Source organism: Bos mutus, chromosome 10 (assembly GCF_027580195.1).
Source record: "Bos mutus isolate GX-2022 chromosome 10, NWIPB_WYAK_1.1, whole genome shotgun sequence".
In the NCBI taxonomy this organism is placed as follows: domain Eukaryota; kingdom Metazoa; phylum Chordata; class Mammalia; order Artiodactyla; family Bovidae; genus Bos; species Bos mutus.
Window position 1 is genome coordinate 36,108,893 of NC_091626.1, and position 16,271 is coordinate 36,125,163.

Sequence of the window (16,271 nt, forward strand, 5' to 3'; positions counted from 1 at the left end):
GAATAGAGATTCAAGAAGTAATCAAAAGAACTAGGTTCTGCATTGTCATGTAGGATGAGAAGTGAAAAGAGATCACTAAGTTGGACAAATTAGATCATTGGTAACCTTGGGAAGGGTGGATTCATTAGAATGGTGGAAGTAGAATTTTAATTGAAGAGGATTAAGGAGTGAGTAACTCAGGTAGTGAAGAAAAAGAGTAGAGAATTGGAAAGTTTAATAGAGTTAAGAAAAGTTTAAAGGGCAGACAGTATTGAGTGAAGCAAAAATAAGTAGATTTTTAACTTGTCTTTTATGCTTAATTTAGTAGTTTTTAACAAGTGATTTTAGAAAGTTTTTAGATGTACTTTTGTTATATTGATACCATTTCTTTTAACAGAAAAATGTACCATGGTTATATATGTCAGTATAAAGATGTTTTAAAGCAATACCAACTAAAATACTCAGAAACACCCCTCTCACGTGAATATTATGAGAAGAAAAGAGAATATGAAGAAATTCAAAACAGAGTGTTGGCAAGTACTGAACAACTGAAAGTGAATGAAACTATTTTTATGGAATTTTTAGGTATTAATTTTTTTATACATACTGTTTGATACATACATATTTTTGATACATACTGTTTTAATAACATTACCCTTGTAGTGAAAATAATATAATAAATCAATCTAAAATATGGTTTTGTTTTGCAGTGCCTTCTCCCTTTCCATCACTTACCAGTTGGACACTACATATGTATCCACAGTAGTATTTCTACTTAGAATTTTTATTTGATAAGTATTATTTCTGTATTCTAGCTGTTACTGTGTTTCCTTGTGACTATTACATTGATTTGGTTTTTTGTTTAATTAAAAAATTAAGAGATTACTTTAAAGGTCATCTGGAATTAGTTTTCATATATGTGCATGTCATCAGAAGCAAGAAATTTTAATGCAAATGAAGTGGTATATGTACTTGTCTTTAAGTGGCTTAACTTAGCAACCCAACCAATGAAAAAGTTATTTTGCTTTGTTTTACCAAAGAGTTTCAATTAAATCAGTTGATTATTTCTATTAGGATGGAAGGTGGTAAGGAGGTGAGTCACAATTCACTGGGTATCTACTTTGTGGCAGGAAGTACTCAAGAAGATACAGAGCTTTCTTATAATGAGCTCACAGTTTGGTAAGGAAACAAACATGTAAACAAGTAATTCTAATACAGTGGCATTGTATTAGATGCTTAAGTAATTTTTAATTGGTCTAAGTCTCATCTCTTTGTCAAGGAGATCTTCTCCCATGATGAACTTGGAACTTTAATCCTCTTCCAACCTCCACAATCCTTCATATGCTTTCCTATCAGATTATAACTCCACTGTTTGCACTAAGTCTTCTTTATCCCTGCATTCTACCTTGCTTCATTCTGCTTCATCCTAAATCATCCTTTTAACTCCTTTGCTGTTTGCTGTTTGCTCTCTTCATGTTTGGGTTTTAGCTTATTCTATACTTAGTTGTTCATTTGCTGCTGATCTAATACATTGCCACTGCATTAGAATTACTTGTTTGCATGTCCATTTCCTCTGCTAAACTGTGAGTGTTTTAACTTTCAGTGGGAAGAGGCAGAGGTTGGTGGTAGATGCAGAAGGCACAGCAGGGGTTTAGGGACTTGGATTGTAGAAATGAGTGAGACATTATTTGATAGACATGAAGAGGTGATGAAGGTGGGGAGAGTTGAAGATTAGGAGTTAAATGTATCTAAAAAATTTAAATTGATATTATGATAATAGCATAGTGTTATAAATAATGTTCATTTGAAATTTTATACTCTAGCATATAAATCCTAAATTTTAGTGAAATAGGAAAGGTCTGGCAAAGATTTTCTCTGGAGTTCTTGTTCATTAGCATTAAACATTTAAAAATTTTCCTAATGGATTACAGAGTAACTTAGGAAATTGTAGAAACTACTACTCATGCAGAATGTTTGTTAGCAGTTGAGAGATTCTCTACTTCAAATTGAGTGTAAATCTAGTTCAAGCAGAAAGTTCAAACAGAAGATATAGCTCTCTTTTGAGTTCTCCTGGTGCACAGATGGACCATAAAGAGCAAGAAGAGGAAGACTGAGTGGATTTATAATGTTGATCTTGGAACAAATAAATTACAGAAACTGAAGCAGTTAAGTTTGGACTTGATTATGTTCATCATGCCGAATGACATGATAAACGGGTTAAAAATAAAAGTAAAAACTGCCCTGTGAAAAAATTTAACTGAAAGAAAAAATCCTAACATGTATTTTGATGAAATGTTATTTTTAAGCTAAGTATATAATGTAGACAAACAGTAAATTGACAGTTTGCCAGATGTTTGTACTAGTCTTTCTGCTGTTTTCAGATACTGTTATTCATATTGTGTATATGATATATATATAATTAATTTTATATAATACTAATTATTTTTATATAGTACTTATATTATAAATGTGAAAGTTATTTATATTACATAGTTCCTTAACATAAAAGGGTTAATTTGAGATATAAAACACAAGATATTCTTAAACATGCTAACCAGTTTTCCAAAAGATCATGTGACTTGAAGAAAGAAGTAGATGACATGGAAATAGAAATTAATTATTTAAACCAGGTATTAATTTTGTTACATGTTTCTAATATGTGTGTTAATGTATAAGTGTAATGGTATGTTAGATGACAGCCTAAGAAGAGCTATTTCTAAAGCAACTCAATAATTTATTTGCCTCAGATTACCTTTGGAGCCAAAATGTTTTTAGGTATTGAGTATATTTGCTGGGAGGGATTGGGGGCAGGAGGAAAAGGGGACGACAGAGGATGAGATGGCTGGATGGCATCACCGACTCAGCAACTGAACTGAACTGATATTCAACTCTGAGTTTTGGGAAATAGTTTAACTTTCTTTGAGTGCTAAGAAAAGAAGATAAAGAGCAAGTTGGAGCTTAATAATAGATATTTAAAGGCATTAACAGAGCTTACAGCAGTGCTCTCATAAAGGAAAACAAGTTATTAAATGATTTAAAAAACTTAACGTAGAAAATTTATGACTAAAGTCTTTATAAAGCTAGGACAGAACTAGTTTTTAGCCTTTAAGACTGATGATACATGATATTTTCTTGAATATATTTTTAGTGTTATCTATTGAAATGTGGCTTTAATTGATGAGTATGAGAGCCACCAAAGTCACTTCCAAATTTTGAGAAAAAGTTGAATGGCTAATTTTCTAAATTTTATGAAAATTGTGTTAAAGATGGTATATTTATCATCCGTAAGCATGAGGTTCCACATAACAGTAATATCATTTTAGTAAGAAGAAAGTGGGTGTCACTTTCTTTAAAATATATAGTAACTATTGGACATCTCTATGTAGGGAATCAACGTTTACATTGCTTCTGATTGTCCTTTTTAAAAAGAATGAAAGTTGATTGAAATCTAGGTTTCCTAATGGAGTTGTAAGGAAAAATAAAAGGAGTATGATTTATTGTTAATTTTGACTGTTTTAGTAACTTTCACTAAAAGATTGTTAGTACTACCCAAAATATAAATCTTGTGATTATGTAGAAAAAAATCATATTCATTAGTTAAGATAACCAAATGTTTCTTAATGCTTCGCAGGTATTTATTTTGTTTTGCTTTGTCATTTTTCTTTTTAGCAGATTGCAAGACATTATGAAATGAAGAATCTTCCAGAAACTCTAGAAGAAAAAAATAAAAACGTAGAAAAGAGAAAGGAATTGAAAGAAAGGTATGGTGGGGGTTTAGCCACTAAGTTATGTCGGACTCTTTGTGACACCATGGACTGGAGCCCGCCAGGCTCTTTTGTCTATGGGATTCTCTAGGCAAGAATACTGGAGAGAGTAGCCATTCCTTTCTCCAGTGGATCTTCCCAAGCAGGGTCTCCTGTATTGCAGGCAGATTCTTTACCATTTTAGCCACCAGGGAAGCCCCGAGAGAATGGTATAGGTAAACTTTAAAATAGGACTTTCTTTCAGATCAGATCAGATCAGTCGCTCAGTCATGTCCGACTCTTTGCAACCCCATGAATCGCAGCACGCCAGGCCTCCCTGTCCATCACCAACTCCCAGAGTTCACTCAGACTCATGTCCATCGAGTCAGTGATGCCATCCAGCCATCTCATCCTCTGTCGTCTCCTTCTCTTGCCCCCAATCCCTCCCTTTCTTTATGTGAACAGATATTCTACATTTAAAATTGATTACATATTGTATACAATTTGAGGAGTTTTAGCTATATAATATCAAAGTAGCTCTTCTAATTTTAAAATATGCTAATTTTTCCTTAGCTAATATTTAATATTATTCACTCTTATCTTTAGAATTTTTGAAAAAGATCCACAACCTGTACTTATGTTGAACAAAACCCTTCAAAACAGTCAATTATTTCTTCCATATGAATCTCAGAAATTAATAAAACCAATAAAGATGCATTCTTCAGAACCAAGAATTATAGGTACAGTATCTGTTTATTATTCAAAAACTTAGTTTTGTTTGAGAACATATAAAAGAAGAAATAGAAAGGAGCAATTTTAGTTATCACTTAGTGTAAGCAAGAGCTAACAATACTGGAGACTTATAGACTCATAAAGTGCCACTTTGGTTCTTTCTGAGAGCAAGCAAGATGTGCCTTCTATACATAATATTTTTCTTTTTGAGAGAGAAATCACTCATGATTTATTTTAAAAAAGAGTTTTAGTCTGGTTTCCAGCTATCAGAAGAGGATGAATAATTGTATATTTTTCATTTGAGAAGTTGTATTATCAGTATGTATGATTAAAGTCACTCAGTTGTGTCTGACTCTTTGTGACCCCATGGTGGTGAGACTTGTGGTAATGATACTGTGACTTAGTCACTGAGACATTTAAATCATGTTTTATTTGATGGATAGATTAACTACATTGTCCTAGGTTAACTACACTAGCTGTTTTATTCCCCAGTCATTTACATCACCACTGTTTGTTCTTTGGTTCCACATTATAAAGATGTAGTTTTGTCAGCTACTTTTTAAAATTTAATTTAAAAAATTTACTTATTTCTTTTTAATCAGCTGTTTTTCATTTTATATACATGGTTATTATAATAGCTACTATATATTGAAGAATTAAGATTATGTAATAATTTCATAATTCTTTACTTTAAATTAAATATTTTGTAACTTGATTTTTTAAATTACAAGGTGAGGTTAAATGTTGGACATGACATTTGATTCTATTTCTGGAATTGATTTGAAGTTGTACAATTTAATAATCTAGATAAAAAAGAAGAAAGTTCTGTGAGTCAGTCAAAGCTTGCCAATATTGACTTCAAGCAAAAAGAAAATGATGCACATGTAGGTATTTCTTTTTTAATAGTATAAATGAAATGCTTGCGTTAAATGGTATAGTGAATATACTGCATTTAGGCTGTGTGTGTTTGTGTGTGTGTGTGTGTGTGTGTTATAAAATATATTAAACTAGCCATTAGTACAATCTCAGGATATGAAAAACTTAAAGAGTTTTGTATGGTAGCCTGAGCATATACTGTAGCCGTGTCCTTTACTTCTAAAAATAAAAGATATTTGAAAATATCAATCACTGTACCCAATAGACCAAAATCTAAAAGACATTTCTCAAGGAATTAGATTGAAGAGGGAAATTGTGGCACCATCTCCATAATGTCATCATTTCTTGAGTTCCACTGGTGTTTTCTTTTCCTGCTATCCTTATGCTAAACTTTTACCTCAAAGTTATTTCATGGTCAGAATAACCATTACAACTTGCTATCATATCTTCCTCCTAGGGAGGAAAGAAAAAGGGGAAAAAAGTCTTGTTGAGTCAGCCTCATTTTTAAGGATATTTCATGGAAGCTCCTTAAATAATTTATGTTAATGTTTCATTGACAAGAACTTTATAACATGGTTACCTCTATCTGCAGAGAGGTTGACAAACATGATGGGCTTTTTGTTTGTTTGCTTTTTAAATCAGAACATAAAGGAAATGTCGATTTTGAAGAAGATAGAAAAACTAGCAGTTTCTCCCAACAAGAATGAATCAAGTAGATGAAAAATAAGTAAGGATGTAGAGGATCTAACACAAATAGTAAGCTTTGTGCCCAATATACACATAATTCAGTTAAATTTTGTTTGCAGTATTCACCAAAATTGACTATTTTTAAAAACAAAAAGGATATGTCCTCCATTCTAAAAAGCTGCTATCTTTACTAACCACAACATCAAAAAAGTTAAACAAGTTAAACAAAAACATAGCCTTCTCCTCAAAAAACTATTTGGTTGAGTAAAAAGAAATTCAGTTCAGTCGCTCAGTCATGTCCGACTCTTTGCGACCCCATGAACTGCAGCACACCAAGCCTCCCTGTCCATCACTAACTCCCAGAGTCCACCCAAACCATCCAACCATCTCATCCTCTGTCGTCCCCTTTTCCTCCTGCCCTCAACCTTTCCCAGCATCAGGGTCTTTTCCAGTGAGTCAGCTCTTTGACTCAGGTGGCCAAAGTATTGAAGTTTCAGCTTCAGCATCATTCCTTCCAATGAACACCCAGGACTGATCTTCTTTAGGATGGACTGGTTGGATCTCCTTGCAGTCCAAGGGACTCTCAAGAGTCTTCTCCAACACCACAGTTCAAAAGCATCAATTCTTCTGCACTCAGCTTTCTTTATAGTCCAACTCTCATATCCGTACATGACCACTGGAAAAACCATAGCCTTGACTATATGGACCTTTGTTGACAAAGTAATGTCTCTGCTTTTCAATATGCTATCTAGGTTGGTCATAACTTTCCTTCCAAGGAGTAAGCATCTTTTAGTTTCATGGCTGCAATCACCATCTGCAGTGATTTTGGAGCCCCCCAAAATAAAGTCAACCACTGTTTCCACTGTTTCCCCATCTATTTGCCATGAAGTGATGGGACCGGATGCCATGGTCTTAGTTTTCTGAATGTTGAGTTTTAAGCCAACTTTTTCACTCTCCACTTTCACTTTCATCAAGAGACTCTTTAGTTCTTCTTCACATGTGAATTATTCTGCCATAATTCACATGCTTTTGAATTACTTTTGGGCTATAGAAGAAATCAAAATAGAATTTAAAAATTATTTAAAAGCATACTATAATCCCAAACCTGTGAAATCAGAGAGAAGTTTATGTTTGAAAACAAGCATATTAGAAAATAAGGAAGATTAAAATCAGCCAAACATTAAGTATTAATCTGAAATGTTGAACTTAAAGTATGAAAAGCTTAACTTAAAATATAAAAATAAAATAATGCAAAAAAGTAGGAATTAACAGAGAAAAGCAGAAATTTATGAAATTTAGAAATTAGGTTAATTAATATAGCCAAACGCTAATAAGTTTCAGCAAGTGTACAGAAAAAAGAAGTCCCCCATCATAAAAAAAAGTATAAAGTGGGGGAAAAGTGTATATCAATACATCTATGAAAGAAATCTTTTCAAAGTCCTAAGATGATACTATGTAAAATTATATACCAACAAACTTGAAAATTTAGGTGAGATGGAAAATTTTTTGGACAATATAAATTGCTAGACTGAAAAAAACATGAATAGATCAATAACTTACAAGAAACAGAAATGTAAATGAAACTGAAATGTAAATAAATGCCTATTTCCTTCTTTTCTCCCTTATTTCCCTCCCTTTTCCCTCTACCACACATGCCCTTCAGAACACTTCAGACTCAATTTTTCAGGTGAATTCTGTCAAACCTTAGATCAGAGTTTCTCAATAGTGACACTGTTGACATTTAGATCAGATAATTAGTTCTTTATTGTGGGGTTGTACAGGTGATCCACTAGAGTCCAGTAGCACCTCAGCTGCAATTTATGACAATCAAAAGTATCTCCAGATATTGTCAAATGTCGTCTGAGAGGCAAACAAAGATCATGGCATCTGGTCCCATCAATTCATGGCAAAAAGATGGGGAAACAGTGGAAACAGTGACAGACTTTATTTTCTTGGGCTCCAAAATCACTGCAGATGGTGACTGCATGCACAAAATTAAAAGACACTTGCTTCTTAGAATAAAAGCTATGACAAACCTAGACAGTGTATTAAAAAACAGAGACATTACTTTGCCTACAGAGGTCCGTGTAGTCAAAGCTATGGTTTTTCCAGTAGTCATTATGGATGTGAGAGTTGGACCATAAACAAGGCTGAACGCCAAAGAATTGGTGCTTTTGAACTGTGGTGTTGGAGAAGACTCTTTGAGAGTCCCTTGGACAGTAAGGAGATCAAACCACTCAGTCCTACAGGGTATCAACTCTGAATATTCATCAGAAGGACTGATGCTGAAGCTGAAGCTCCAATACTTTGACTACCTGATGTGAAGAGCCAACTCATTGTAAATCAGACCCTGATCCTGGGAAAGATAGAAGGCAGGAGGAGTAGGGGATGACAGAAGATAAGATGGTTGGATGGCATCACTGACTCAATGGGCACGAATCTGAGCAAGCTCTGGGAGATGGTGAAGGACAGAAAAGCATGGAGTCGCAAAGAGTTGGACACAACTGAGCAACTGAACAACAACAACAAAAGCAAAATAAAAATGACAGAATTAAGACCAATCGAGTCGGTTATACCATCCAGCTATCTTATCCTCTGTCGTCCCCTTCTCCTCCTGCTCCCAATCCTTCCCAGCATCAGAGTCTTTTCCAATGAGTCAACTCTTCGCATGAGGTGGCCAAAGTATTGGAGTTTCAGCTTTAGCATCAGTCCTTCAAAAGAACACCCAGGACTGATCTCCTTTAGAATGGACTGGTTGAATCTCCTTGCAGTCCAAGGGACTCTCAAGAGTCTTCTCCAACAGCACAGTTCAAAAGCATCAATTAATTGCATCCAAATACTGCATCCAAGTACTACAACAGTACTTAGATGCAATCTAAAAAACGACAGAATGATCTCTGTTCATTTACAAGGCAAACCATTCAATATCATGGTAATACAAGCCTAAGCCCCGACCAGTAATGCTGAAGAAGCTGAAGTTGAACAATTCTATGAAGACTTACAAGACCTTCTAGAACTATACCATTTGAATGCAGAGTTCCAAAGAATAGCAAGGAGAGATAAGAAAGCCTTCCTCAGTGATCAGTGCAAAGATATAGAGGAAAACAATAGAATGGGAAAGACTAGAGATCTCTTCAAGAAAATTAGAGATACCAAGGGAACATTTCATGCAAAGATGGGCACAATAAAGGACAGAAATGGTATGGACCTAACAGAAGCAGAAGATATTAAGAAGACTTGGCAAGAATACACAGAAGAACTATTCAAAAAAGATCTTCACGACCCAGATAGTCGTGATGGTGTGATCACTCACCTAGAGCCAGACATCCTGGAATGCGAAGTCAAATGGGCCTTAGGAAGCATCACTACAAAACAAAGCTAGTGGAGGTGATGGAATTCCAGTTGAGCTATTTCAAATCCTGAAAGATGATGCTGTGAAAGTGCTGCACTCAATATGCCATCGAATTGGGAAAACTCAGCAGTGGCCACAGGACTGGAAAAGGTCAGTTTTCATTCCAATCCCAAAGAAAGGCAATGCCAAAGAATGCTCAAACTACCTCACAATTGCACTCATCTCACACGCTAGTAAAGTAATGCTCAAAATTCTCCAAGCGAGGCTTTAGCAACACGTGAACCATGAACTTCCAGATGCTCAAGCTGGATTTAGAAAAGGCAGAGGAACCAGAGATCAAATTGCCAACATCCGTTGGATTATTGAAAAAGCAAGAGAGTTCCAGAAAAACATCTGCTTTATTGACTATGCCAAAGCCTTTGACTGTGTGTATCACAATAAATGGTGGAAAATTCTTAAAGAGATGGGAATACTAGACCACCTGACCTGCCTCTTGAGACATCTGTATGCAGGTCAGGAAGCAACAGTTAGAGCTGGACATGGAACAACAGACTGGTTCCAAATTGGGAAAGGAGTACATCAAGGCTGTATATTGTCACCCTGCTTATTTAACTTCTATGCAGAATACATCATGAGAAACGATGGGCTGGATGAAGCACAAGCTGGAATCAAGATTACTGGGGAAAATATCAATAACCTCAGATATACAGAAGACGCCACCCTTATGACAGAAAGTGAAGAAGAACTAAAGAACTTCATGACGAAAGTGAAAGAGAAAAGTGAAAAAGTTGGCTTACAACTCAACATTCAGAAAACTAAGATCATGGCATCTGGTCCAATCACTTCATGGCAAATAGATGGGGAAACAGTGGCAACAGTGACAGACTTTATTTTGGGGGCTCCAAAATCACTGCAGATGGTGACTGCAGCCGTGAAATTAAAGGATGCTTGCTCTTTGGAAGAAAATTTATGACCAATCTAGCCAGCATATTAAAAAGCAGAGACATTACTTTGCCAACAAAGGTCCATCTAGTCAAAGCTATGGTTTTTCCAGTAGTCATGTATGGATGTGAGAGTTGGACTATAAAGAGGGCTGAGTGCAGAAGAATTGATGCTTTTGAACTGTGGTGTTGGAGAAGACTCTTGAGAATCCCTTGGACTGCAAAGAGATCAAACCAGTCTATCCTAAAGGAGATCAGTCCTGAATATTCATTGGAAGGACTGATGCTGAAGCTGAAACTCCAATACTTTGACCACCTGATGCGAAGAACTGACTCATTGGAAAAGACCTTGATGCTGGGAAAGATTGAAGGCGGGAGTAGAAGGGGACGACAGAGGATGAGATGGTTGGATGGCATCACCGACTCAATGGACATATGAGTTTGAGTAAACTCCAGGAGTTGATTACGGACATTGAGGCCTGGTGTGCTGCAGTCTGTGGGGTTGCAAGGAGTCAGACACGACTAAGCGACTGAACTGAACTGAACATAAATTAATTAGATTAAGAATTAAGATTCCCTTTATTAATCAAGAATAAGGAAGACAAAATTTTAAGTTTACCTTAAATGTATGTATACTATCAGGCATAGTAAGTATACTTTTCAAAAACATCGAATTCCTTGAGACTCTTAAGCCTTTCTGTTTCCCAGTGTTTGACTTAATGTTTTGTATGCAGTGGTTTCATTTAATGTTTGTACTCGTCAGTGTTGATAATAATAGTGATGATGAGGTGGATGACAGTGTTCTTTGAGAGCCCTGAGTAGCCATGGCAAGCAAAACATTTTATTGTTTTGTATAGTCAATTCTAATGCTTAATTCTTTTGTTCAGGTATTGAATGACTCTGCTGTGAATAACCATCCAAAATGTACACATGTTACGGCTTTTAAAAATTCACAAAATGTTATGCAGTTCAGGTAACCTTTAAAATAAGAAATTGACTTATTTTCTGAAATGCTCAACTCAGTAAATAATATAAAAATGTTGTTTATTGTATTTTAGATTAGTAACCCCACAGAAACAATCAAATTGCAATCAATGGTTGGAAAAGAGAGATACAGGTATTTGCCATTTATATTATTCCTAAGAAATGGGAGTAACAAGTTATATCAGATTTTTATACTAGTCAAATAAATTATTTGGATTATTTGCATCTCTGGCTAACTCACCGTGCATGCCTGGTTTTAAAATATGTTTTAAATATAAAACAAATACACTTATTGTAGAAAATTTGGAAAATGGAGAAAAATATAAAAGAAGCAAAAATACCAACCACCCAGATATAACTGATACTACATACACTATTGTATTTTTTTTCTATGCATATGTGTTTTTTTTTCTTTTTGTTTGTTCCTTCAAATTTGAAGCATACTATGTATATTACTTTGGGTCTTTTTCTTTCCACTTGATATGCCCTTGAAGATATTTTTCCATGCCATTAAATATATTTTATTTGAGATGACTTATAATATGTCTTTGCATGGGTATGCTTTAATTTATTTAGTTTATTTAGCTCACACTGAATATTTTTGTTATTTCCAGATTTTTTGCTGTTACAAATGATGCTACTATATTCTTTTATATAAATATTTTGCTATCTTAGATTATTTTCTTTGAATAAATCATAGAAAGGTCACAGGATATATATGTATAAACTTATTATCCTAGAATCAAGTAGCTCTTAGAACTTTGATGCACCTTTGACACAGACTCATTCTCTATGTGTGTGTATCTATCTATCTATTATCTATGTCTATATATATATACTGTATGCATACATATATATGTATATATAAAATATATAATATATCATAGAGACACACACATACAAATATATATATAGTTGCCCCTGATGCGAAGAACTGACTCATTGGAAAAGACCCTGATGCTGGGAAAGATTGAAGGTAGGAGAAGAAGGAGACAACAGAGGATGAGCTGGTTGGATGGCATCACCAACTTGACGGACATGAGTCTGAGCAAGCTTCGGGAGTTGGTGATGGACAGGGAAGCCTGGCATGCTGCAGTCCATGGAGTCGTAAAGAGTCAGACACAACTTAGCGACTGAACTGACTGACTGATAGTTGCCCGGTAATAAGTAGCAATTAGGCTATATAAAAGTCTTTCTCTCTTCTTGACTTATTTTGAAATTTTAAAAAATGACTCATTCGGGTGGTAAATATATGCATATTCTGAATGGTCATATAATATACTATAAGCCTGTTCCTCACTCTCAATATAGGATTCAACCAAGACAATATACTTAATGGATATTCCTTACACTTTCTTCTGGAAAAAAGGATTATGACTTATCTATCCAGGTGATATATTTCACCTGTTTATAATCCTCTGTCAGAGAAGGCAATGGCACCCCACTCCAGTACTCTTGCCTGGAAAATCCCATGGATGGAGGAGCCTGGTGGGCTACAGTCCATGAGGTCGCTAAGAGTCAGACACGACTGAGCAACTTCACTTTTCACTTTCATGCATTGGAGAAGGAAATGGCAACCCGTTCCAGTGTTCTTGCCTGGAGAATCCCAGGGACGGGGGAGCCTGGTGGGCTGCTGTCTGTGGGGTTGCACAGAGTTGGACATGACTGAAGTGACTTAGCAGCAACAGCAGCATAATCCTCTGTATGTGCTAAGCTGACAGTGTTAGACAGGGAAGAATGGATAATCTCTAGGAACAATATACCCCCTAATACAGATACATGGGGAAATGTATGTATCTGGCATAGTCCTAGCTGCCATTGAGCCTATATGGTGAGGCTCCACACTCAAGAAGGTAAGGAGATTCTCTTCAACAATCTCCAAGCCTATCTTTTGAAGAAGTTAATATATGGTGAAAGTAGTAGTATGATTAATGCAAGAGGCAAACCTATAAAGCTTTCAGATGACCAAATAGGGAAACTTCTGTTCAAGATAAGAAAGAATTTCCTTAAAAAAATGAAAAAACCCAATCATAAAAGAAGTATTGATAAATTTGGTTATATTAAAATTAAGAATTTCTATTCATCAAAAAACACTAAAAAGAATGGGAGGCAAGAGAATATATTTTTAATAAAACTATCAAAGGACTAGTTTCCAAAAATGTGTAAAACCTTCTACAAACCAAGAGGAAAACTGCAGACAACCCAATTAGAAACGTGCAAAATAATTATGAATAGGCACTTCAAATAGAAAAACTTTTGTGGCAGATAAACATATTAAAAAAATGTTCAGCAAATCAGGAAACTGAAAAATAAACCCAAAATGAGATATCATTATACCCCCATCAGATTAGCAAAATTTGGAAGATCTGACAATGTTCAGTGTTGATGAGAATGCAATTAAAACTCTCATAATTATTGGTAGAAACTTTTAATATGTCATTTATAAATAACTTATTGGCATATAACTAAGTTATAATTGGAGGTCATAATTTTTTCCTATGAAATTGAATAATTCCCTAGGGTAGCTCAGGATGGCCAGTTGCCACAACAAAAATTGGTGAATAGTTTCAAAACTAAAATTGGAGAATAGTTTAACATCTGGTAAAATGGAAGATACACATACCCTGTATTTTGTAATTCCACTCCTAGGTATGTACCTAGAGAAATATAAGTACATACATACAAGTATATATGTAGAAGAGTGTTAAAATCATTGTTTGTAATAGCCTCAAAACAGAAACGCCCCAAATGTCCATCTGTAGTTGAATGGATAGTACTGTGTTACATTGTGTTGTGTTTGTATATTAGAATACTTTACACCTATAAAAGTAAGCAAACTATGTCTATATGCAACAATATAGATGAATCTCATGAGAGTGTACTAAACCAAAAAAGCATGACAAAGAGCACATACATTATTATTTCATCATATAACATTTAAAACAGGAAAAAGTATATTGCTTAAGTGATAAACTGATAAATCAGGGTAATGATTATCACAGAAGTCAGAATAGTATTTACCATTGAGAAGGAGGCTATGGGGAATATGGGGCCTTTTGGAGAACTCATAATGTTCTATTTCTTTATCAAGGTAGCAGTTACATGGGGTGTTCTCTTTATAATTTTGTTTGTTAAACTGTTCATGTAGGTTTTATTCTATTATTTTTATGTATTAGATTGAAGTATCTAAAATTTCTATTTTTATTGACCAAGAACAGTTAAATATTGGCAGTTTCATATGGTTTAATTTATTTTATTTACAATTAAATTTCAAAAGGAAAAAGTAGTTTGTTCTCATATAACAAACAGATGCTGAGTGTGGAGATAAAGGGACAATAAGACAATTGCCAGAATCAAAATGTGCTTCACAAGTAAGTCAAATGTTTTGTTTTTAATTTCTAAGTAGAATATTCTAATTTAAATATTGTTTTCATTTTAATTTCACATTTGGGCTAACAAAGCTTATTTATGTGAGGTCTGGATGTTATTAACTTAGAAATCAAGTTGCTGTGATGTTACAGATTCTATTCCTTGGAGGAGTTATAGATTTAAAAGTGAAACCACAAAAAGTTTACATGAAATATTTAAAAAATTGTCATTAATAATTGACTATATATATTGATACCACAACAACTAAATTATAACTGAATAAGGAAATTTTATTTGGTAAAATTGAATTATTAGTCAAGGCTGCCACAAAAATATCTTCAAAGTATTTTTTAATAGTAGATAGCTTTAGTGATTGTAGGTGTAGGCAATGTACTATAGCTGCTGCTGCTGCTGCTGCTGCTAAGTCGCTTCAGTCGTGTCCGACTCTGTCGACCCCAGAGACAGCAGCCCACCAGGCTCCCCTGTCCCTGGGATTCTCCAGGCAAGAACACTGGAGTGGCTTGCCATTAAGGGATAAAACAAGAGAAACAACAGTAGTATTCTACTATAAAGAAATACAGGTAAAAAGCACACTTAAATTTTTTTGCTGGAGGGACCCAAATAAATTGTTTCCAAATAGGATTTGGTAACAAACATTTGAGAAATCATATTCCTAGTTTACCAAATGATATAAAGGGGAGTTAGTATTCAAGTTCTCAATTTTGTAGGGAAACTAGTATAATGAATTTATAAGGGCAAAAAATGTAAAGAACATAACCAATGAGAAAAAAGATTGCCCTTTTCTTTCAAAGGGGTATACAAATCTTGACCCAGAGCACAATGTGGAAATTTTGAAAGGAAAATTATTTCTAACCATTTTCCTTCATCAATCTAAATATATCCTGGTTGTGAGTTAATTTTTCAGGTAGAGATAGGTGAGATAGAGCTGGGAAGAAAAAAATTAGAAAATTGAAAATAATTATTCTCCTGTTTGCTGACAGATATATTTTAGTATCACTTTCACTAATGATTCTTATTTCACTTATTTTGTTTATGAATTGATAACATATGTTAATACTGATGTTTTTAACCTCACATATTTTTACATATATTAGTTTATTAATGCAATAATATTCCTTTTTATAGCTTACTGTTACTTTGACTTTGCAGATTACATATGCAGAACATTTTGGGAAGCCAATAGAAAGTAATAGTGATGAAGTAGAAGAAAGGGCTGGGATTTTTCCACGAACTCCTGAAATTCCTTTATTTTTAAGAACTCCTGAAGATGTGAAAGCACCTGATTCTGTGGGGAAATTACCTAAAACCCTCAATTGAAATGTAAGATTTTTTAATTATTATAATGAAAGAATCTATATATTTTGAATTATGTAAATAATTGATAGGAATAGTAAAATGCTTAATACCTCTAACTTTAAAAAGTTTTCTATTATGGAATATTTCAAATATAAAAAGGAGAGAGATTAGTATAATGAACTGTCATATACCTACCACTCTGCCATCTCATTTCATAGACACTTTTCCCCATTTTTCCCTGAAATGTTTAGCTGAAGGTAACATGGATCCTGAGTACCTATCAAGTTTAAT

At 34.3% G+C, this 16,271-nt stretch overlaps 1 protein-coding gene across 1 annotated transcript in view; it reads left to right on the forward strand.

The window, feature by feature from the left end:
- Nucleotides 1-16,271, forward strand: part of C10H14orf39 (chromosome 10 C14orf39 homolog) — a 47,211-nt gene that overhangs the window by 14,964 nt on the left and 15,976 nt on the right. The window contains exons 5-14 of the mRNA XM_070378510.1: nucleotides 377-564; nucleotides 690-732; nucleotides 2,489-2,609; nucleotides 3,649-3,740; nucleotides 4,329-4,462; nucleotides 5,262-5,338; nucleotides 11,198-11,283; nucleotides 11,369-11,427; nucleotides 14,604-14,665; nucleotides 15,834-15,997. Of these exons, the coding sequence (XP_070234611.1) occupies nucleotides 377-564; nucleotides 690-732; nucleotides 2,489-2,609; nucleotides 3,649-3,740; nucleotides 4,329-4,462; nucleotides 5,262-5,338; nucleotides 11,198-11,283; nucleotides 11,369-11,427; nucleotides 14,604-14,665; nucleotides 15,834-15,997 (1,026 nt within the window). The remainder of the gene's footprint in view (nucleotides 1-376; nucleotides 565-689; nucleotides 733-2,488; nucleotides 2,610-3,648; nucleotides 3,741-4,328; nucleotides 4,463-5,261; nucleotides 5,339-11,197; nucleotides 11,284-11,368; nucleotides 11,428-14,603; nucleotides 14,666-15,833; nucleotides 15,998-16,271) is intronic.